This window comes from Urocampus carinirostris, chromosome 6 (genome assembly GCF_059441175.1).
Source record: "Urocampus carinirostris isolate Australia breed hairy pipefish chromosome 6, RoL_Ucar_1.0, whole genome shotgun sequence".
Taxonomy (NCBI): domain Eukaryota; kingdom Metazoa; phylum Chordata; class Actinopteri; order Syngnathiformes; family Syngnathidae; genus Urocampus; species Urocampus carinirostris.
In genome coordinates, this window is record NC_142354.1 from 38,399,091 (window position 1) to 38,423,145 (window position 24,055).

The 24,055-nt window shown below is 39.3% G+C and overlaps 1 protein-coding gene across 8 annotated transcripts in view; it reads right to left on the reverse strand.

Annotated features, from left to right (window-relative positions):
* Nucleotides 1–24,055, reverse strand: part of anks1ab (ankyrin repeat and sterile alpha motif domain containing 1Ab) — a 119,571-nt gene that overhangs the window by 28,478 nt on the left and 67,038 nt on the right. For all 8 annotated transcript variants that reach the window (XR_015850785.1, XM_088338958.1, XM_088338960.1 and 5 more), the window contains 7 exons: nucleotides 23,153–23,251; nucleotides 21,156–21,302; nucleotides 15,028–15,135; nucleotides 11,160–11,333; nucleotides 5,631–5,768; nucleotides 2,880–2,951; nucleotides 2,723–2,806 (listed from right to left, as the gene is read on the reverse strand). Coding sequence is in view for 7 of the 8 variants with exons in the window: in XM_088338958.1 (XP_088195084.1) it covers nucleotides 2,723–2,806; nucleotides 2,880–2,951; nucleotides 5,631–5,768; nucleotides 11,160–11,333; nucleotides 15,028–15,135; nucleotides 21,156–21,302; nucleotides 23,153–23,251 (822 nt within the window). In the remaining variant the exon portion in view is untranslated. The remainder of the gene's footprint in view (nucleotides 1–2,722; nucleotides 2,807–2,879; nucleotides 2,952–5,630; nucleotides 5,769–11,159; nucleotides 11,334–15,027; nucleotides 15,136–21,155; nucleotides 21,303–23,152; nucleotides 23,252–24,055) is intronic.

A 24,055-nucleotide genomic window follows, 5' to 3' on the forward strand; every position in this document is an offset into this window, starting at 1 on the left:
TTTCATGAGTATGTATACCTGAGAGACAAAATACCATGTATTTATTCTATGTGTCATTCAAAAATTGCGTAAGCGAAACTTATAGGAGCACGCAAAGAAAAAGTAACATTGGGAAATATAGGGCATATTTTTAACTACATTTTACAGTCACAGTGTCACAACAACAGACCCTGTTGTGGCTGTAAATCGCTAAATACCGTATTTTCCGCACTATAAGGCGCACCTAAAAGCCATAATTTTTTTCAAAAGCTGACCATGCGCCTTATAGTACAGTGCGCCTTATGTATGGATCAATATTAAGTCGCAAAGTCTTGCAACTAAGGCCAGCAGCCGCCGACTCGATTTTCCCCCGAAGGCGAAGTCGTCCGCGGTGTATGCTGGGATTTATATACCGGCGTTTCATTTCCTAACCAATGTGTCAATCATCATTTGAATCAGTCACTATTGGCTAAAGTTATTCGGTGGTAAAGGGGGCGGATCCTTTTTATCATTTACAGGCTCGCATTGGCTAAAGGGGCGAAACAAAGCCTGCAATTGGCCAAAAAAGATGAATGTGAATCACATATTGGGTTTGCGCTACGGCATCGAGAAAACATGTTTTACTATTCTGTATTTGTAAATATTTTACTCTCCTGGATTTACTACACTCACGGTTGTAAGAAGACCATGGTTACGTATCATTATTGAACGTGATGGCTGCAAGAGAACTTAGGTGAGCTGTGCGGCTTTATATTTTCTCGGTATCTTGTTTTAGAACGATCTTGATGTTTCTGTGATGAGTCTATTTTGAAACTAAATTCAATTCAAAGTGTTTATTGTCATATGCACAGTAAAGAACCCCCGTTTCCCTGCACAATAAAATTCTTACTTTGCTGTCCACACAGTTGCCAGCAAAAAATAAAATGGAAACTAAGAAATGTTTGTTTGGTGACATCGTACAGACACTGTTTCCGTACATGTCTGAGACACGTATTTGCTTCTTTGCAAGCTTTCAGAATGTTAATTTCGACTGAACTATCTGACTGTTTTGTTGACGTTCCCATTGTACCGCCTTATAATCCGGTGCGCCTTATGTATGGAAAATATAGGACCAAAAACTATTTTTTGTGGGTGCGCCCTATAACGCGGTGCGCCTTATAGTGCGAGAATACGGTAATCCATTATATGGAAGCACATTTAACAATCTATAACCATTCTTGTGACACGTTGTGATGGAAATCCACAGAACATACTGTAAATACACCAAAATGCCAAAAGGACACCCAGAGCAGTTAAAACTGGTGAGTAGTAGGGATGGGTGGAGCTATGCAAAGAGTGCAAGCAATCCCTTCTCTCTCTCGCTCTGTGCAGTCTGCGCCAAAGATAAATACAAGGGTATCCTTACTGTTTGCCTAATTTTGTGACATTTTTACTAAAGAACTTTGCTCACAAGTCTAAACCATTATTTGTAACAAGAATGCTGGTCAGACTGAGCCTTAAAACATTTAATTGACAGCGGGAGAGAGACAAATTTTAAGTTGTATATCTATATGTATATGTGACACAGGCTCTGGCATTATTATAATTTCATATATTTTACCAAACACTACAGAGTGAAATAAAATGTGCTGAGGTATAAGCTTTTGAGAGCAGGTTTAGCGGTTTTCTTTGGATTTTGTCTTAAAATATATAGAATGGCACTTTCCCCAAAACAAATCAAAATACAGTGGAACCTCGGTTTTCGAACGCCTCTCAGTTCGAACAAATCGGAGTCCGACCAAAAATTTCGAGAAATTCTTGCTTCGCTGTTCGGTCAAAAATTCAGAGTTCGAACGCCGGTAATGCGTACGCTAGGGTGCGATGCTGAGCGGCGTACGGGTGTAGATGACTCTTCTCGTGACCAACTGTTATCGCGTGCAGACGTGCTTCGTTTTGCTTTCGCTTTTAATATAGGTGTACGAAGTGTTTTAGCCCATAATTGTGCCTCTGAAGAAAGTCAGTGCAAGCAGCAAAGTTGCTACAGGTGAAAAAAGAAAAGTAGTGCGTACAACTATTGCATTTAAGAAAGAAATAATAGCAAAATACGAAGGAGGCGTGCGAGTGTCTGATCTTGCCTGCGCCTTCTGCTGACCACCACAAAGGTAAGAAATCCTATTCATAATTCTTTTCTTTATCCTTTTTTTTATTTTTACACGTTCATGTTAGCGTAATCTTTCGTACAGAAGATTACAATAACGCGAACGTACGATTAGGCTGGGTTAGGTTTATGTTTACGTTAAACATTCAAGGTAAACATTCAGGGTGTTGGAACGGAGCCCAACATTCAGGGTATTGGAACGCAGCCCCCTTTCCAATGAACCGCTCACCACTTGTTGTGGAGACCCGGGTGCTAAATGACTTGTAAACGACCTGATGTTTTTATTTTTACACGTTCATGTAAGCGTAATCTTTCGTACGGAAGATTACGATAACGCGGACGTACGATTAGCCTGGGTTAGCTTCATGTTTACGTCAAACATTCAAGGTAAACATTCAGGGTGTTGGAACGGATTAAAACGATTTACATTATTTTTAATGGGAAAAATGATTTCGGTGATCGAACAAATCGGTTTTCGAACAGGGTTCGGTAACGGATTATGATCAAGAACCGAGGTTCCACTGTACTTTACTTTTACTGTTCTTTGAGTCAAACCAGTTTCCGACCCCTGAGCTACAGGTTTTCCGGGACGTTTTTTCTCAATACCTTTGTGGCTGCGTCAATGAACTTGACCCCTCTGTATGTAATGGAGAGAATAACAACGGGACCCTTTCTGGAATCCTTTGATTTCTGCAAAAAAACACAGCAAAATTTTATGAATAATTCTTATGAATATTTTACTGACTTATTGAAGAATACTTGCCCTAATTTTAGCGCATGCATCTTGTGTGGACTCGATCCCCCGTAGATCCCTGATTATCATTGAACCTAAGTACTGACATTAGAGGACATCAGGTCAGAAAATGGCAGAAACTATGATGAATAAATAGACAACAAAATAATGTTCTATTCTGATTTTTGATAGAGACCAGTTACGAGGGCGGTTTTTGGTTAATTGAGTTGTATCATTGTTATTTTTAATTATTATTTTTAGGTATTAAAATTTGCAAGAACTTGTACTTTATTTCGGGACCCTGATATAAACCCACTCATCTCAGCTTTTTAAAAACACATTTTTGAGTATAAATATTATTTCTATTTATTGAAGTAGTGGTGGCATCAGAGTAAAATTGTGTGGGCATGTTTAATTATAAATGAATGTATATATAAATAATGTCCCTTTTCTAAGCACTAAATTTGAAAAAACGCTGCAACTAGCTCAGAATTTTTTTTCCCCTCAATAAATATGATAAATATCCTGACAGATGAAATAAATACCATATTAAAAAATAACTAGAAAAGGAAAGTGTAGCCATATATATATATATATATATATATATATATATATATATATATATATATATATATATATATATATAATATATATATATATATCAAAATGAGGCAATTATTATTAAACTGAGCTGGTTACACACAATAATGTTGTAAAAGGAAATGCTACCTAATGATCAATAATTGTCATGTCCTGCATGGACGCCGTGGCGACCGGCTGGCCCCGCCCCCCTGGGCACCGGCTGTAGCAGATCGTCTAATTTGCGTGTGTGCTTCTTAAAGGCGGGTTTTGGGGATTGCCGGTTGCTGGTTCATTGCGTTTTCTGTTCTGCATTAATCTGTTCTGTTTGACTTGTGGAAACCTGTGTTTGCCCGTTCTGAGTAAAAGCCTGTTTTGTGAGTATTCCTAGTCTGAGTTCCTGTTTGCCTGTAAGCCTGTTCTTGTTTTTGGTTTTTGTCCCTGAGTGTTGGACGACTTTTATTTCCTTAAAAAAAGTAACTGGTCGTTACGCGATTGAGTTCATCCTTCCTGCCTCCTGCCTCTCGATTTGGTCCGGTCCCGTGACAATAATAATAATTGTGGGTTTGAGATTCGTATTGTTCCCCCTTTTTAAACTGACTTGCTGTTGCTGTTGCAGTTACAGGTATTACTTTGTTATATAATTATTATTAAACCAGGAATGCTATCCACATTTGCTGTTTTTACTCCTACAAATTACCTTTAGTTAGTGTTTGTAGGCGAATACTTAAAATGCTCATAAAGAGATAAAAGTGAATGAAATAAAACCTTTGGATACAGACAGTTAATATTTTATGTCATTAGACCAGAGGTGTAGCCTGTTGATCGTTTGAAAATGATACTTTCTTCTATAAAGTTGTTTTAATACCTAAAAATGCATGTAAAATTGAAAGTAAATATTTTTAATAGTTTTTGGGGAATTCTGAAAAAACTTTTTTGATCGTTATTTGGGTTACTATGGACAAAAACAAATCTTAAAACAGATTTGGGAGGGCTTCAAAAAAATCAAGTGCATACCTTGCCAATTTGGAGTGAAAAAGGGTTTGCTGCTAAATGTAATTGCACTACTTTTCATTGCACTACTGTATTGTTACGATGCCTCATTTTTTGTCTCACTATTATTTTGAAAGGAAACTTACAACTTAGGCCTGAGCAGTACCTTGTAGATAATTTTGCCTGTCTAAATGTTTTCTTTGTTGCATTTTTATCTTGTTTATCCTGGAGTGAAATGTCCAATCCTGTTGCAAACAATGGTCACTCTTATATAATCAAAGATATTAACGATTCCATTACATTCTAATCAGGGTTGGGTAGGGTTACTTTTTTACTTGATTACTTTCAATGACTTTTGGGTTACTCCAATACCAAATATGCTAATAAAAGACAAAAGAAACTAAATATGAATACAATGATGACTCACAACACGTGGTAAGCTTTTTCTCCTGGCTTTGATCTCTTTGATCTCCGGCAAAACGAACATAAAATGCGACAGAAACAAAATGAAAATAAATCCGCTTGCCAACATCATTTTTGCCATTGCATGTATTCCATTGGGCATGTCATGGGAACCTGTCGTGGGTTCAAATCCAGCTCCAGACTTCCTGTGCGGAGTTTGTATGTTCTCCCCGTGCTTGCGTGGGTTTCCTCCGGGCACTACGGTTTCCTCCCACATTCCAAAAAACATGCATTTCAGGTGAATTGGCCGGTCCAAATTGTCCCTAGGTGTAAATGAGCGAATGAGTTGTCTGTCCCCGTGTGCCCTGCGATTGGCTGGCAACCAGTTCAGGGTGTCCCCTGCCCACTGCCCGGAGATGGCTGGGATGGGCTCCAGCCCCCCCGCGACCCGAATGAGAATAAGCAGTACGGCTAATGAGATGAGATGAGATGTATTCCATTACACCCCAAGCCTGCCAAAATTGAGTAATTTTATTCATATTTAGTTTCTTTTGTCTTTTATTAGCATATTTGGTATCGGAGTAATCCAAAAGTAATTGAAAGTAATCAAGTTAAAGTAACCCTACCCAACCCTGATTCTAATCCATTGCATAAAGAGAAAATTGAAGAAGCCTTTGTCCTCTAAATTTTCCGTATGTGGCCCTCAGAGGAAAAGGTTAGAACATCTCTGCATTAGACTGTGCAGATGTTAAGTGTGTAATCTGAATACATTGATCATAATAGTAGTCTTTGGCAAAAAAGACTTACAGTTGCCTCGTACCCGCAGGCATCCAGGATAAGCTTCTCAGGCTGGTGGTGCCAAGCCGACACGGTGGCGTAGGTAGCAGAGTGACTCGGCGGACGCAGGTTCACACGGGATTCTTTGTGGCGCTCGCTATGTCGGTCCTGCAGTCAATAAATAGAGAATCTGAATGTCTGATAATCGGCCCAAACTGTGATCAATGTTCCCTGTAATTTTCCACGGGTCTGAGCGTTCACACAAAGCCGGTGAGCAACGCTTGAAACAACAGTGAGCAACGGCAATCCCAAGTGTGGCAACTAAGTCATGATCAAACATGTCCAAAACTTGACATCAAGTTACATTTTGCGGAGTTTTCGGCAATGCAAAATGATTTTTCTCTTTTGAATGAATTGACTCATGTTGTACGGCTTAAAGACGTCGTTTGTTCTTACAATTCTTTCACAAGATATCCATTTCTCTATATTTCCTGATATATTTTGTCGCGTAATATTAACATTTTTGGGGGGCTTATTTAGTCGGTTGTAAGATACGGAACTGTACTTAATCACATTTTTTAGTGGAAGTACAATGTTGGTTACAAGATTTACTTGATACAATTGGAAATGATTTGAATGCAACACAAACTTTTTCTCTTTTTTTGTGTGTTTTTTTCTACTTTTTAAAAAAAAAAAAAATCTTTAAAAAAATCTCATTGTGTTTAATTTTTCCGAGCTGTTACTTTTTTCTTTTTGTTCTCTATTTACTTTTTTCCTACATTTCTTTCTATTCTTTTTTCTGGCTTTTTTCTAAATTTTTCCTTCTTTTCTCTCTTCCTTTTGTTTCTTTTTTTCTCAGCTTTTCACTACTTTTTCATTTTGGTATTTTTTTCTTTTTTGTTCTATTCCCCCCATCCTTTAAGTCATTTTGTGCATAATTTTACATCATATTTGGTCATGTTGGGATTAAAGAAGCAAAAACAACCCGAAGAGCCGTTTAGGACTCGAAAGAGCCGGTTTCTTTTAGCGAGCCGAGCCGAAGAAGCCGGTTCTCGACAAACTCTACCAACTTTACTCAACTTTTTTCTACTTCGACTCGACTTCAAAATACCACATTTAGGACACAACGTCAGGGGAACCCGAGTATTTTTATTTTTTTGCACTGTAACTTTGACTTAAGTCGCTTCTTAATTAGTAATTTTGAGCCCTGATTTTTGTGCGCTGGCTAGATTTTCTTGTGCGCTGAGAACCGGCAATTGCGCACGCGCGCAGCTTACAGGGAACACTGGTTGTGATTGTCATTTTTGCCCTAAAAATCATGGCTGGTTTCTTTTGCAGCAATCGCAGTGCCTAGTGGAGTAAAACTTTCCCTTGGACACGCGTGACTAAGAGCGCGTGGTTTTTTTGACCTTTCGCCAATGCTAACATTTGACAGCGGCACAGTAGTTATTCTTAGCTCTTTCACCTGAGGACCAAGCCAGTCGTCACGTAAGAGCTGCGAGAGTTCATGACAGCAGGACCCAGATGTTGGCCAGGTTCTATGTTAGCTCGACTTGTTAGAGAGGACTCTGTTGACAAGTCCGCAAGGCTGTTTGGATTTTTTTCGATGAATGTCGAATCTTTTATCGCTATAACATCTCAGGCATTTTAAAGGTAGCAATAAATTGTGGACACATGTGCAGCTGGATTATATATACATATGTATATATATATATATATATATATATATATATATATATATATATATATATATATATATATATATATATATATATATATATATATATATATATCGGCACGATACACAACTGTATTTAATCACATTTTTAGTGGAAATACAATGTCGGCAACAAGATTGACTTGGTATAATTGGAAATTATTTGAATGCCACACAAACTTTTTCTTCTTTTTCCCTGTTTTATTCTATTTTTTTTTAATTCCTTCCTTCCTCAGTGTGTTTATTTTTTCCTAGCTGTTACTTTTTTCTCTTTGTTCTCTATTTACTTTTTTCCTTTGTTTCTTTCTTTTCTTTTTTTCGGGCTTTTTTCAGAATGTTTCCTTCTATTTTCTCTTCCTTTTGTTTCATTTTTCTCAGCTTTTCACTACTTTTTTATTTTGTTATTTTGTTATTTTTTGTTCTATTTCCCCCTCTTCCTTTAAATCATTTTGTGCACAATTTTACATAATATTTGGTCATGTAGGAATGAAAGAAGCAAAAACAACCTGAAGAGCCGTTTAGGACCCAAAAGAGCCAGTTCCTTTTAGTGAACCGAGCCGAAGAAGCCGGTTCTCGAAAAACTCTACTGACTTTACTCAACTTCGTTCTACTTCGAAAATACCGCATTTAGAACACAACGTCAGGGGAACCCTAGTATTTTTACCTTCATGCACTGTAACTTTGACTTAATTCGCTTCCTAATTAGCAATTTCGAGCCCTGATTTTTGTGAGCTGGCGAGATTTTCTTGCAATTGCGCACGCGCGCAGCTTAGAGGGAACATTGCCCTAGACTGGTTGCCAGCCAATCGCGGGGCACATAGAGAGCCGCAACCATCAAATCCCACACTCCTATGGACAATTTTGACCTCCCAATTGACTTTACAAACGAGTGGAAGAAAATTGGAGTGTCTGGAAGAGAAAACTCACAGGGACAGGGAGAACCCAAATCGAACCCAACACTTCTGATATGTGTGGCTCATCTGTTAACCCAGGGGTCTGGAACCCTTTTGACTCAAAGAGCCATCAAAGCAAATTTACTAGTTTATTTTTTTATTCATTTATTTTTGAAGGGTAGAGCCAGACCGTATATTTTAAGACAAAACCATGCTCTCCAGACAAAAGCTAATTTTTTAGAACATTTTATTTCACTGTGTAAAATCTATGAAATGAATATAATGACAGTGCCTGTGTCCCATATCAACAAAAATACATCTTAAAATTCGTTTCCCTCCCGGAGTTACTTAAAGGTGTTGTGCGTGGTGTTCGGTTTCCTCAAAAAGTAGAACATTTTCTCTATTTAGTATGTGTTAACAACGCCCAACTGCCGTTTTTGGGTGTTTACAGCTCGTTCTGTGGGTTGACATAATAAAGTGTCTCAACAGTGAACATACATTGTTTGATTAGCTTCAATATAAAGAATTCCTTAGAGACGTAGATCCAAAATAAATTTTGTTGGTACAGTGGAACCTCGGTTCTCGAACGCCTCTCAGTTCGAACAAATCGGAGTCCGACCAAAAATTTCGAGAAACTCTTGCTTCGCTGTTCGGTCAAAAAATCGGAGTTCGAACGCCGGTAATGCGTGAGTGCGTACGCTAGGGTGCCATGCTGAGCGGCGTACGGGTGTAGATCGTGTAGATCGCCCCCCACCCCTCGTCTCCAACTGTTTTGCTTTCGCTTTTAATATAGGTGCACCAAGTGTTTTAGCTTCTAATTATGCCTCCGAAGAAAGTCAGTGCAAGCAGCAAAGTTGCTACAGGTGAAAGAAGAAAAGTAGTGCGTAAAACTATTGCATTTAAGAAAGAAATAAAAGCAAAATATGAAGGTGTGCGAGTGTCTGATCTTGCTAGGGAATACCCCACTGTCCACCTGCGCCTTCTGCTGACCACCACAAAGGTAAGAAATCCTATTCATAATTCTTTTCTTGTTCCTTTTTTTTTCATTTTTACACGTTCATGTTAGCGTAATCTTTCGTATGGAATATTACGATAACGAGAATGTACGCTTAGCCTGGGTTAGCATTATGTTTACTTTGAACATTCAAGGTAAACATTCAGCGTGTTGGAACGGAGCCCAACATTCAGGGTGTTGGAATGGAGCCCAACATTGAGGGTGTTGGAACGGAGCCCCCTTTCCAATGAACCGCTCACCACTTGTTGTGGAGACCCGGGTGCTAAATGACTTTTTACACGTTCATGTTAGCGTAATCTTTTGTACGGAAGATTACGATAACGCGGACGTACGATTAGCCTGGGTTTGCTTTATGTTTACGTTAAACATTCAAGGTAAACATTCAGGGTGTTGGAACGGATTAAAACGATTTACATTATTTTTAATGGGAAAAATGATTTCGGTGATCGAACAAATCAGTTTTTGAACAGGGTTCTGGAACGGATTATGGTCGAGAACCGAGGTTCCACTGTATAACACAGTGTAAACTGCAGTTAAAACTTTGCCCCATATATTTTGGACCAAACTTATTGTGGTTCTTTGGCTTCGCAGGCATTAAAATCGGAGACACAGAGAAAAAAAAATACTACAGCACATTTTTTGACCTCCGAGCCAAATGTACTCCCGACCCCTTTGCTAACCAGTAAGCTACCACGCCGCCATAAAAAGTTTGAGTTGTCAGTTATAAGTCATCATTGCTGTACCAGTTATTATGTTATTAAGTGTGTTTTTCCAATTTGTTTGGCATGATAAGGGAAAACAATTTGTAAAGCCTTTGGACCGTAAAAAAGTAGCATTTCAAGAGAATTCAGTTTCAGTCGTAAAGTTGTAAGTACGGTATTTTCCGCACTATAAGGAGCACCTAAAAGCCTTTATTTTTTTCAAAAGCTGACCATGCGCCTTATAATACAGTGCGCCTTATATATGGATCAATATTAAGTCACAAAGTCTTGCAACTAAGGCAAGCAGCCGCCGACTAGATTTTCCCCCGAAGGCGAAGTCGTCCGCGGTGTATGCTGGGATTTATATACCGGCGTTTTATTCCCTAACCAATGTGTCAATCATCATTTGAATCAGTCACTGTTGGCTAAAGTTATTCGGAGGTAAAGGGGGCGGATCCTTTTTATCATTTACAGGCTCAGTAGGCTAAAGGGGCGAAACGAAGCCTGCAATTGGCCAAAAAAGATGATTGTGAATCACACGTTGGGTTGCACTACGGCATAGAGAAAACATTTTTTACTATTCTGTATTTGTAAATATTTTACTCTCCTGGATTTACTACACTCACGGTTGTAAGAAGACCATGGTTACGTATCATTATTGAACGTGATGGCTGCAAGAGAACTTAGGTGAGCTATGCGGCTTTATATTTTCCCGGTATCATGTTTTAGAACAATCTTGATGTTTCTGTTTTGAGTCTATTTTTAAACTAAATTCAATTCAAAGTGTTTATTGTCATAGGCACAGTAAAGAACCTCGTATCCCTCCACAATGAAATTCTTACTTTGCTGTCCACACAGTTGCCAGCAAAAAATAAAATGGAAACTAAGAAATGTTTGGCATTTCTTGAATCCCAAGACTTTAACCTTCCGAACGATGCATTTGAGTGATTGGTGACATCGTACAGACACTGTTTCCGTACATGTCTGAGACACGTATTTGCTTCTTTGCAAGCTTTCGGAAAGTTAAGTTTGACTGAACTATCTGACTGTTTTGTGGACGTTCCCATTGTAGCGCCTTATAATCCGGTGCGCCTTATGTATGGAAAATATAGGACCAAAAACTATTTTTGGGGGGTGCGCCCTATTACCCGGTGCGCCTTACAGTGCGGAAAATACGGTAGTTATGAAAGTCCACAAACATACCAAAAAAATGTAAGCAAAAGAGAAACTCACAACAGAGCGCGGCCGCTCACAGTACGAACGCAGAGACACATTACAGTCCTGATCCGGCCCTCCTCGCCGCCGCCGGTCGGCATCGGCCAGGGGCAGCAGCATGTCCATGGAGCGACTAGTGTAGGGGTCCATCTGACCCAGAGGGCAAGTGGTTTGGGACAGGAGGTCATGGAACTGAGAGGCATAAAAAAGGCGCACAAACCAAACACATAACATGACGATACCATGTTTAGACAGCCGCGTCCCCTTCGGCTTTCCTGATTCCGGTCCAACATTCATCCTCAACTATTTGACAGAGATTTTCTAAGGGTTACAATGTAGGGTCTCCACTGGCTGTCTCCTGTGTGTTGAATAATCAAACTGTCAAAAATTGGGTTGAAAAAAAAGTTTGAAATCCTTTAGAACAGGGGTCACCAAGCAATGTTCCCTGTAATTTTCCACGGGTCTGAGAGTTCAGACAAAGTCGGTGAGCAACGCTTGAAACAACAGTGAGCGACGGCAATCCCAAGTGTGGCAACTAAGTCATTATCAAACATGTCCAAAACTTGACATCAAGTTACATTATGCTGAGTTTCCAGCAATGCTAAAAGATTTTTCACTTTTGAATGAATTGACTAATGTATTATGGCAAAGGTTGTACGGCCTACAAACGTCATTTGTTTTTACAACGATTCTTTCACAAGGTTTCCATTTCTTTTTTTTTTTTACTGATATCTTTTGTCGCATAATATTAACATTTTTGCGGGCTTATTGAGTCGGTTGCACGATACACAACTGTATTCAATCCAATTTATTAGTGAAAGTACAATGTTGGCAACAAGATTGACTTGGTATAATTGGAAATTATTTGAATGCAACACGAACTTTTTCTTCTTTTTCCCTGTTTTTTTCCATTTTTTAAAATTCCTTTAAAAAAATCTCATTGTGTTTATTTTTTCCAAGCTGTTACTTTTTTCTTTTTGTTCTCTATTTACATTTTTTTCTTTGTTTCTTTCTTTTCTTTTTTTCTGGCTTTTTTCTGAATTTTTACTTCTATTTTCTCTTCCTTTTGTTTCTTTTTTCTCAGCTTTTCACTACTTTTTCATTTTGGTATTTTTTTTCTTTTTTGTTCTATTCCCCCTTCCTTTAAGTCAGTTGGTGCATAATTTTACATGGTAATGGGTCATACAGGGATGAAAGAGCAAAAACAACCTGAAGAGCCGTTTAGGACCCGAAAGAGCCGGTTCCTTTTAGTGAGCCGAGCCAAAGAAGCCGGTTCTCGAAAAACTCTACTGACTTTACTCAACTTCCTTCTATTTCGACCTTGACTTCCAAATACCGCATTTAGAACACAACGTCAGGGCAACCCCTGTGATTTTATCTTCATGCACTGTAACTTTGACTTGATTCGCTTCTTAAATAGCAATTTCGAGCCCTGATTTTTGTGAATTGGCTAAATTTTCTTGAGTGCGGAAAAGCTCTGGGCAGTCTGCAACTGCGCACACTCGCAGCTTAGAGGGTACATTGTCACCAAGTGATAAGTTTACAGTTTAGTAGACACTAAAAATAATGAGAGAAGACATCCATGAATTTTGAACTGGCAATGAGAACAGGAGAAGACTGTACAAAAATCTTCAAAATAATAATTTCATTTCATTTCATTTCATTTCAATAAAATTCTAAGCTGTTCTATAGCTCCCCCCCTGCTGACCCTTTTCTTATTATTCATTCTCATAGGTTACAATAAGCAAATCCACCCTAAAGAGTGTGAATATCAAAGGACAGCACCACTATTGGCCAGTACTGACAAATATCTAAATAGTTCTTAACAGTCGAAATAATGAACAATAGTAAGGAATAATATTTAAAATAATGAACAACACCGGTGCTATGGAATGCCCTGCCTCCGGAGATAAGATCTGCAACCTCAATGGAAGTTTTTAAATCAAGGCTTAAGACACACTTCTATTCCAAAGCTTATGATTGATGCCCACCTCATATTCTGTATTGTCCTGTCTTTTTCCGACTGCCTGCTTTGTGGTGATACGAAGGAGAAGGACGATTTGGAGATGAGTCAGCGGACCAGCATTTGACCTGAAGCATGTGAACGCCTGCATGGACCAGCTGGCAGAGATGGGAAGCTGCGTCGTGGCCATCATAGACTTTCTGGACTAGTTTACAGGCTGGGGGCATAGCTGCTGTCATGCACTTTCCGGACTAATTTTCAACATGTTACCTAGTGTTTACTATGTTTGTGTACTGTAATACTAAATGTAATTCACCCTGGTCGTCCTTAAGGGGGGATGCCACTTGTGGGGTCCCTTCTCAAGGTTTCTCTTTTTCCTCACGCTGAGGTTTTTGAGTTGTTCCTTGCCCGCATGTTGGTTTAAGATCAGGTAATTGTGTCATTGTGATCCTGTGCAGTCCTTTGAGACATTTTTGTGATTAAGGGCTATATAAATAAATTTGACTTGACTTGAGTGTTATCCTGAACAATCTCTTTTGCATGAATCTAATATTAAAAAACAGAAACAAGCTAAGTAAACTAACCGACAAGCATCATGACATCATGTTAAGTTTTCCTAGTGTTCTTTCTGAACTATTTACTATCATGTTATTACAATGTTGTAACAATGTTGCCTATGAACATCGCTTTGGTGACCCGTGCTTTGAAAACCAGAGTGACTCAAAATTACCAATTTGTTGTCTTTTTGGCCCTAAACACAATCAAAAGCATTTCTACAGCCATTTTTATTTAAATGTGTTCATTTAAATGATGAGGACTGGTGATTTGTCCCGCTTGTTTGCTGTCTGAGGAAGTAAATGTAAAGTTGGCCGTTTTGCATATGTGCATTTCTCAGAATTCAATGCAATGAAAATAACTTGTTTTTATATTCCTAAATATAAAAACAATCTTTCTCACACACACACACATAAAGTAACGTTTCAATCATCAGTCTAATTACATCTTTTATACGTTTATCAATCTTATATTATTTTATTGTGAAGTCGTGCTCATGTGTGTGTGTTCCTTTTCCTGTTTTCTACTGACGAATAATAAACCACGCCTATAGAGTGGTAGTTCTGTTTGAGACACAGCCAGGTGAGCATGGCGCAGCAGCTACCACGAAGTAGTTGTATAACTTAATATCTGTTTTTATTTGGGTAATACAGCCACCAAAGAGTTTTTATAATGTTTAACTTCAGGCAAAATACTAAAAAAATATACTAACCCTATCTCTAACCCTAACAACTTAAACCGAAACCCTTAACCCTAAAAACCCTAAACATCCTAAACACCCTAAGAACCCTAAGAACCCTAACAACCCTTACAACTCTAACAACCCTAAAAACCCTAAAAAAAAACCTAAAAGCCCTAAAAAAAACCTTTTAAAAAAACTAAAAAAATCTAAAAAAACAAAAACAAAAAAAAAACTAAAAAAAACCCTAAAAAAAACCCTAAGAAACCCTACCAATCCTACGAAACCCTAAAAATCCTAAAAAAGACTAAAAAACCCTTCTAAAAAAAACTACAAAAAACTACAAAAAACTAAAAAAAAAAAAAAAAACTTTAAAAACCCCCCCAAAAAACAAAAACCCTAAAAAAAACCCTAAGAAACCCTACCAATCCTACGAAACCCTAAAAATCCTAAAAAAAGACTAAAAAAACTAAAAAAATCGAAAAAAATAAAATAAAAAAACCCTATAAAAACCCTAAAAAAAAAAAAACTAAAAAAAACCCTAAGAAAGCCTAACAATCCTACAAAACCCTAAAAATCCTAAAAACGACTAAAAAAAACCCTAAAAAAAAGCTAAAACCACTAAAAAAAACAACCTAAAAACTCTAACCCTAACCCTAACCATAAACCAATGAAGTTGTAGTCCTCACCATGATAGGAGACAGACGTCTAGATTTCGAGGGCGCCTCCTCATAGGGTCTCTCGGCCAAAGAAGCGATGATCCGTTTCCTGTGGCCAAGCGGACCCACCCTGATGACCTACAGTTGAAAAGAACAGAACAAGGCATTCTTAGCAAACCCAAAACTAACACGAATGGCCACAGTTCTTGGCCTGTTAATCCTCAGAGTCGGCGACACGCCCTCCTTGACTGCCCATCAATAATTTAGCCTCAATCTGTTTTACCATCAGCTTAGAGTACGCTACTGTCTCTTTCCGGGGAATGCTCCATAATTCACGAGGCATCTTTGTGCATTTGTTTAAAGCGCACCGTGAGCTCATTTTTCACTAAATAAGTAGCGCAGTATTGCCCAGATAGAAGCTGCGGCACGAATAAAAATGGATTGAAAAAATCACTTACTGACTGAATCCAGGAGACTGACGAAAGCTAATAAAACAATTGACAGTCTGCCTATAAACTGATCAAGTGACTGAATGAGACTAAAGTTTCACTAACTACCAGACTTAATGACTGGCTCGATATTAGGAAACTGACTGAGTATAAACAAGAAATGACAAAAAGATAAAACATTCTCAAGTCAGCGTGCGTCCCCGGGACGCGACTTTTTAATAATAATAATAATAATAATTTCCTTTGTATTGTCATTCTTTGTAACAATGTACACAGAACGAAATGTCGATACACCTGGCCCGTTGTAGCGAGTTGATGCAGCCGCAGCCAACAGAGGGCGCCGCCATTTTACCAATTAGGTATGACTCGGCCGAGGCGCGAACCAGCGACCTCCCAGTCTCAAAGCGGGCACACTACCATCTAGGCTACTGAGCTGGTTTTGACACCAAATTGACATTATTACCCGATTACTTTTTTTATTGACAAAGATTTACCGCACTCCAAACTTTTCGTCAGACAGATTCTTCTTTTTTCTGTGTTTTTTTTCGACTTTTTTTTTAATTCCTTTAAAAAAATTCTCATTGTGTTTATTTTTTTTCGAGCTGTTACTCATTTTCTTTTTGTTCTCTATTTACTTTTTTCCTACGTTTCTTTCTTTTCTTTTTTTCTGGCTTTTTTCTAAATTTTTCCTTCTTTTTTTCTCTTCCTTTTGTTTCTTTTTTTTCTCAGCTTTTCACTACTTTTTCATTTTGGTATTTTTTTTTCTTTTTTGTTCTATTCCCCCCTTCTTTTGAGTCATTTTGTGCATAGTTTTACATAATATTTGGTCATGTTGGGATTAAAGAAGCAAAAGAAACCCGAAGAGCCGTTTAGGACCCGAAAGAGCCGGTTCCTTTTAGTGAGCCGAGCCGAAGAAGCCAGTTCTTGACAAACTCTACTAACTTTACTCAACTTCGTTCTACTTCGACCTTGACTTAAAAATACCGCCTTTAGGACACATCGTCAGCGGAACCCGTGTATTTTTTCCTTCATTCACTGTAACTTTGACTTAAGTCGCTTCTTAATTGGTAATTTTGAGCCCTCATTTTTGTGCGCTGGCTAGATTTTCATGTGCGCTGAGAATGTGCGAGCAGTGCGCAATTGCGCACGCGCGTAGCTTAGAGGGAACGCTGGTGCGTGGTGTGGCTCTTTGACTCTTACAGTTAAAAATTTCGGCTCTTTGTGTCAAACTTGTTCGCCACCCCTACCCCAGACTGTCAAGCCACCAGGTTCTTATAAAATTCAATGGTAAACACTGTATCCCTGTTGGTAAAATGTAATTGCCATAGTGAAGTCACCAATCGTTTGGCGCGCTCTCTGATTGGCTGACGTTCTCCTCTTAAGCGGTCAGCGTTCAGAGGAGGACGTCAGACCGTACTTCTGTATTCCTGAGAGTTTCGCCAGATTACTAAGTACCAAAGACTACTCTTGCTTGACTCCTGCCTGCCTTCTGTTTTTGACCTGTTTCCGTTCCACGTTTTCGACCTGCTCTCCCGCCCTGGCCATCGACCTGCCTGCTAAGCTGTACCGATTCCACCAACCTGTCACGGAACTGCCATTCCGTCCGAAGAGGCTGATGACCGACAAACGCCGGCGTCCAAAGCCAGTTCCGACAACTCTCTCTAATAAAGATTCCTTTGAAACAAACGCAATTGGGTCCGAAATTCCGTCCTGGTTCATGACAATTGACAAGTTTTTCTGTCAATGGCTGTGAATGGGTTACCATACTCCTAATCAACAGTCAGACTATTTAATCAACTAGCTAAGAAAAAAAAAGATTTGAATGATCCATGCAACCCATCCTCAGATAAACCGTTTAGAGCACAGGTGTCAAACAGGCGGCCCGCGGGCCAGATTGGGCCCGCTAAGGGATTAACTCCGGCCCCCGAGACAACACTCAGAGAAGCGCAAGAGAAAAACAAGCTGCAGGTTGAAATATGTCAACTTGATGTTGCCAAAGAAAGGTGCCTCGAACAAAGACACTGTGCTTGTATTGATTTCTCTCTCTCTCTCTCTCTCTCTCTCTCTCTCTCTCTCTCTCTCTCTCTCTCTCTCTCTCTCTCTCTCTCTCTCTCTCTCTCTCTCTCTCTCCTTCTCTGTCTCTCTCTCTGTCTCTCTCTCTTTGTCTCTCTCTCTTCCTCCCTCTTTCTTTTCCACCCCTTTTCTCCCACTCTGTCTCTGTCTCTTTCACTCTCTCTCTCTCTCTCTTTGTCTCTTCCTTTGTCTCTCTCTCTCTCTCTCTTGGTCTCTTCCTTTGTCTCTCTCTCTCTCTCTCTTTGTCTCTTCCTTTGTTGCTCTCTCTCTCTTTGTCTCTTCCTTTGTTGCTCTCTATCTCTCTCTCTCTCATTCTCTTTCTCTCTCTCTTTCTCTTTCTCTTTCTCTTTCTCTTTCTCTCTCTCACTCTCTCCCTTTTCCACTCCTTTTTCTCCACTCTGTCTCCGTCTCTTTTACTCTCTGTGTCTCTCTTTTTCTCTTCCTTTGTTGCTCTCTCTCTCTTTCCCTCTCTGTGTCTTTTTGACCTCTTTTGCTCTAACTTCCTTTTTTCCTTTTTTCTCTTCTCTTTCTCTCTTCCTACCCTTCGCGCTTTCTTTTCTCTTTTCTCTCCTTCTGTCCTTTAATTTCTCTTTGGATTTCTTTCTTCCTCTCCCTTTCTTTTCCCCCCTCTCTCCGGACTTTTTATCTTTTTTTTCTCACGCTCTCTCCCTCTCTCTCTTTTTCTTTCTTTGTCCCGCCCTCTCTCCTTTTCCCTCCCTCTTTCTTTTATTTCTTCAACTCTCTTTTTCTTTCTCTTTAATCTACTAGTCCGGCCCCCGACAGAATGCTTGTTCTATCGTGTGGCCCCCGTGTTAAAATGAGTTTGACACCCCTGGTTTAGAGTGTACCCACATAGTTCTCTTGTTGCATCCTCTTTAAGTGTATTTTAAGACGCTCACCTTCTCAAAGCCTGTTCCTCCCTGTTAAACTGTGATTATGCTCTTCAGCGCTTGTTAGTTTTATGGAGTCAAAACTATTTTCCGTCGTATAAACCAGCATAATTGCCTGTTAGCAGACTCCCATCCGTTATTAACGTTTGCCGCTACTAGATCCTCCGCAACATACGTCGCCATCGCGCGTTTTTGTCTGCAGCCTTCAATTATTCATCTCGTCTCAAGGCTAGGAACAGGTCTGGGAGTCTCGCGATCCCCAGGGGTTAGATGTTATGCTAATCCCAATAATAAAGCACTTAAGATGGTATGCGGAAACTTAAAGCAGTTTGTAGGTCACAGTGATGCTTGATTTGCCGTAAGATGCTGCAGAGCATGACGGCGATGTTAAAAAAAAAAGGATGGGACGCTTAAAGAAAGTCTGCGGTACGTAACCATGGGAACACGCCGGTGTGCTCAACCCCTGCTCGGCTGTAACATCACGAACTAAAAAACAAACAATGGCGGACGCAAATTTTATGATTGTATTTTGTTTTCTCCTGCAATTTGTGATTGTGATTTCCTTGACGAATTATACTAGAGAGAGTCCATTATTTATGATAGCCCGAGCTGAAGTGAGTCACTGAGCGAATCATCTTCGGGGCTTTGAAAAAAGGGCAGAGAACCAATTGTGAGATAGCGAAATGCAAGCTGTCCTGAGTTCACCTTGGGTTTTTTTGTTGAGTTGTTTTTAAATTTCAATAAAACAATGTTTTTTTTTTAATTTTTTGGAACAGGGGTTTAAAAACAAAAATTGAAGGAATCTCACTATACAATAAACTACATACCAGTTTCTACCTAAAGACTCAGGGGTGTCAAACTCATTTTATTTCAGGGGGCAGATGGTAGAAATGCCACTCTAGGGACGGACTACTGAATTTATGGCATCAAAAGTGTGCCAAGCTTTAGGGCTGGGGATATTTTGGAGGCTCACAATCAATGTTCCCTCTAAGCTGCGCACGTGCCCAATCGTGCACTGCCCGCACATTCTCAGCGAAAAATCTAGCCAGCTCACAAAAATCAGGGCTCGAAATTGCTAATTAAGAAGCAGATTAAGTCAAAGTTACGGTGCATGAAGGTAAAAATACCCGGGTTCCCCTGACGCTGTTTTCCAAATGCGGTATTTTGAAGTCAATGTCGAAATAGAACGAAGTTGAGTAAAGTCAGTAGAGTTTTTCGAGAACCGGCTTCTTTGGCTCGGCTCACTAAAAAGAACCGGCTCTTACGTCTCCCAAACGGCTCTTCGGGTTGATTTTGCTTCTTTAATCCCTACGTGACCAAATATTATGTAAAATTATGCACAAAATGACTTAAAGGAAGGGGGGGAAATAGAACAAAAAAGAAAAAAATATCAAAATGAAAAAGTATGAAAAGCTGTGAAAAAGAAACAAAAGGAAGAGAAAAAAGAAGGAAAAATTCAGAAAAAAATCCCGAAAAAAAGAAAAGAAAGAAACAAAGGAAAAAAGTAAATAGAGAACAAAAAGAAAAAAGTAACAGCTAGGAAAAAATAAACACAATGAGATTTTTTTTAAAGGAATTAAAAAATATATAGAAAAAAACAGGGAAAAAGAAGTAAAAGTTTGTGTGGCATTCAAATCGATTCCAATTATACCAAGTCAATCTTGTTGCCAACATTGTACTTCCACTAAAAAAATGTGATTAAGTACAGTTCTGTATCGTGCAACCGACTCAATAAGCCCCCAAAAATGTTAGTATTATGCAACAAAAGATACCCCCCAAAAAAAGAAATGGAAATCTTGTGAAAGAAAAACAAATGATGTTTTTAGGCCGTACGACCTTTGCAACAATACATTAGTCTATTCATTCTGAAGTGAATTTTTTTTTTGCATTTGAACCCACGCAGGAGGTTCCCAAGACATGAACTGTGCCGCACATGCGCTAACCCCTGTGCCGCAGTGCTTATTCCTTTTATCATATATATTGTTAATGAACATTTTGTTGTGAGACACTGAGTTGCTCGACATGAATGAGGTTTATTATTAAAAAAAGTTAAAAAATGAAGTCGCTTGTACGTTCACTGTAGAAGGAAAAAATACATGCAAATATAATTAAGTAGAATAATACATTTTCTTATTCAAATTATGAATTCATTTTCTGTATTAAATTAATGTTGGTAATGTACTGATTAAAAGGAATCACCACAAACCTGTCTTTTTTCATTTTCTCCTTTTATACTTTTATTTTTCTTAACTTCTTTATACAACATAATCATTCGTAATATAATGCATCAAAGCAAGTGAGCCGTTTGAGAGCAGGCTCTTTAATGAGTTGAGCCGAAAAAGCCGGTTCTCTAAAAAGAGACGGACTTTCACTGCAAAATTCGAACCGCAAGACCAAAACAACAATGGCGAATCTGCCTGACGAAAAGTTTGGAGTGCGGTAAATCGTTGTTAAATAATTATAATGACAATTTCGTGTCAAAAAAGTTGTGTCCCGGGGACGCACGTTGATTTGACACGATGCGTCCCCAGCAAAAATAATGCGTCTAAGACGCAGGGACACGGGCAAATAAGAACACTGGGACAGAGATTGATTGTGTATCCATTGTGTATGTAAGAAACTGGATTTTTCAGTTTTTCTTCGGAATCAGGAAATAAACTACTTGCCGGTTTTTACAGTATCTTAAGACCCCCTATCATGTACAAAGCAGGTCTAGTTTTGAAGCGACGACGTATCCTTCACTTACATTGATGATCTCCAGCTCCCATAGGTTCTTGACGCACTCCAGCGTGCGATAACCACTGGATAGGAAGTTGGGCAAATACTCGTGCAGGCCCAGACCGTCCAGCCACGAAGCCAGGGAGGTGCTACCGTCACAGCCTAAAGCTTTGACCTTGAAAAAAGGAGCATCACAGGTAAGGGTCCTCTGATACCTGAAAAAATTAAAACCGTATTTTCCGCACTATAAGGCGCACCTAAAAGTCTTAATTTTTTTCAGAAGCTGACCATGCGCCTTATATATGGATCAATATTAAGTCGCAAAGTCTTGCAACTAAGGCAAGGAGCCGCCGACAAGATTTTCCCCTGAACGCAAAGTAGTCCGCGGTGTATGCTGGGATTTATATACCGGCGTTTCATTGGCTAACCAATGTGTCAATTATCATTTGAATCGATCACTATTGGCTAAGGTTATTCAGAGCTGGGGGGGCGGATCCTTTTTATCATTTACAGGCTCGCATAGGCTAAAGGGGCAAAATAAAGCCTGCAATTGGCCGAAAAAGATGAATGTGACTAGCAAGTTTGGTTGGTTGTCTACGGCATAGAGAAAGCATGTTTTACTATTCTGTATTTGTAAATATTTTACTCTCCTGGATTTACTACACTCACGGATATAAGAGGACCATGGTTGCACATTATTATTGAATGTAACGACTTTGGTGAGCTACTCTGGCTATATATTTTCCCAGTATCTTGTTTCAGAGTGATCTAGATGTTTCTGTGATGGGTCTTTTTTTAAATTAAACTCAATTCCAAGTGTTTATTGTCATATGCACAATAAAGTTGCGAGCGAAAAAGAAAATAGAAACTAAGGAATGGTTGGCATTTCTTGAATCCCAAAACTTTAACCTTCCGAATGATATTTGGAACGATGCATTTGAGTGACATCGTACGGACACCGCATCCGCACGTGTCTACGACACGTATTTGCTTCTTTGCAAGCTTTCGGAATGTTAAGGGGGTAATAAGTTTGACTGAACTATCTGACTGTTTTGTCGACGTTCCCATTGTAGCGCCTTATAATCCGGTGCGCCTTATGTATGGAAGATAAAGTACCAAAAACTATTTTTTGGGGGTGCGCCCTACAACCCAGTAAGCCCTATAGTGCGGAAAATACGGTAGTTATTATTATTAATGTTAACATTATTGTTAGTATTATTACTCATGGTATTATTTGGCCGGGACATGAGAGTATAGTCAGATAACCGGTCTGTGGTACAACAAAGGTTGTTGACCAGTAGTTTAGCAAACATTCAAAATAAGGAGAGAAGACATCAGGGAACTTTGAATGTGCAAAGAGAACAGGAGAAGACTGTAGAACTCCAAGCTGTTTTACAGGTCCTCTTCGAGCTCCTAAGTTGCGAGAAACAGATCAGTCCTAAGGGGTGTGGAAATCGAAACCGCAGCGTGATTGACCAATGGTGTCAATAATGTAACCAGCCCAAAGTAGTCAAAATAACAAAGCATCCTCAGCAAACGTTTTCTGCTTGTGTCTGGCAAAATAAAACCCTTTCTATGTGAAAGACAGGAAGAAATTCTAAGCAGTTTTTACCGTCGGAAAAACAGAGTAACAAACGTAAAATGATTTCACCTACTCCAAATAACTATAAATTTACCAGCAGTGCAATCAAGCTGAAATTTGAAATACTCCCAACTGCCCCTCTTGTAAATAATGTCCTAGTTTCGAAGTGTCTATTTTTACTGCATATATTTCTGACCTGTCAATTTTGAAAATAACCAGAATAATAACTGAGCACACTCCAAACAGGGTCACGATAATCTTTACAGAAATCAATCTGCCAGGCCTTTGCTGGGATGGAAAAACCTCATATTTTTCACTATTTTAGATGTTCCTAATATGAAAATGACTTTTGTATTTGTGGGCACTTAACATCGTGAAATAATACATTCAAACATACCATTAAGAAACTGACAAAAGACATTTATTTGCTGGCACTGGTGTACCTTGGGGAATCCCCGTGCCGCATGCAGGATTTTCTTCCTGTGACCCGGGTCTGTGATTCCAATGTCACGGAGATCCTGGTCTTCCATCACGTTACTTCCCTGCGCATACACAAAAGCCACAACAGACACATAAAAATGAACACATTTACACAAATGAGGAAAATACAAAAAGTTGTCATGAACTAAACAGTAAGTAAAGTCGCAATTCTACTAACACACTTAAATTTGATGTACTGTACATGCACGCATGACGTCCTGACATCATTGTCTGATTCCTTTCATGTTTCTATACTCTTTGAACTTTTGGATTAAAAGTAACTAAAAGTAATAATATAGCACTGAGTGTATAAGTGACCAATTCCTTATGTGTTGTAACGCCCTTCGATGTGATCAATGCTGCACTCAGTCCCTGATTAAATCTCCTCAGCAAATTAATGACAAAATAACAAGCGGTATAAACATTCACACAAGATCAACTGTTGGTCTGGGGTGCAATGTATTTCGTTTTTGTTGGGACTTCTGGAGCCATCCCTTGAGGGGGGGTTCTGTCACAGGTACCAAGGCGCCCAATTGGTCCCAGCCGTGTGGCGCCAGGTTCTCTCACGGTTGCCACGGCGCCCAATTGGACACCGGCTAAAACGCGTTGACACATTGCTCACTGGGAGTACTTAAACGCTGTCCATTGAGCCGTTAGTCGTCAGAGCCTCTGCAAGACTCCTGATAAACTCTGTGTGAAATGCCTTGTTCTGTGATTTTGCCTGTGTTTGATCCTGCTTTATTTTCGGCCTGATCTGTTTGATTTTGACCACTGTTTTGTTCGGATTTCAATCCACTTCCGCGACCATCGATCCCCGGATCGAGTGTGCCCGCATTCTTCCTCTCCCTAATAAACTGTGAGTACGT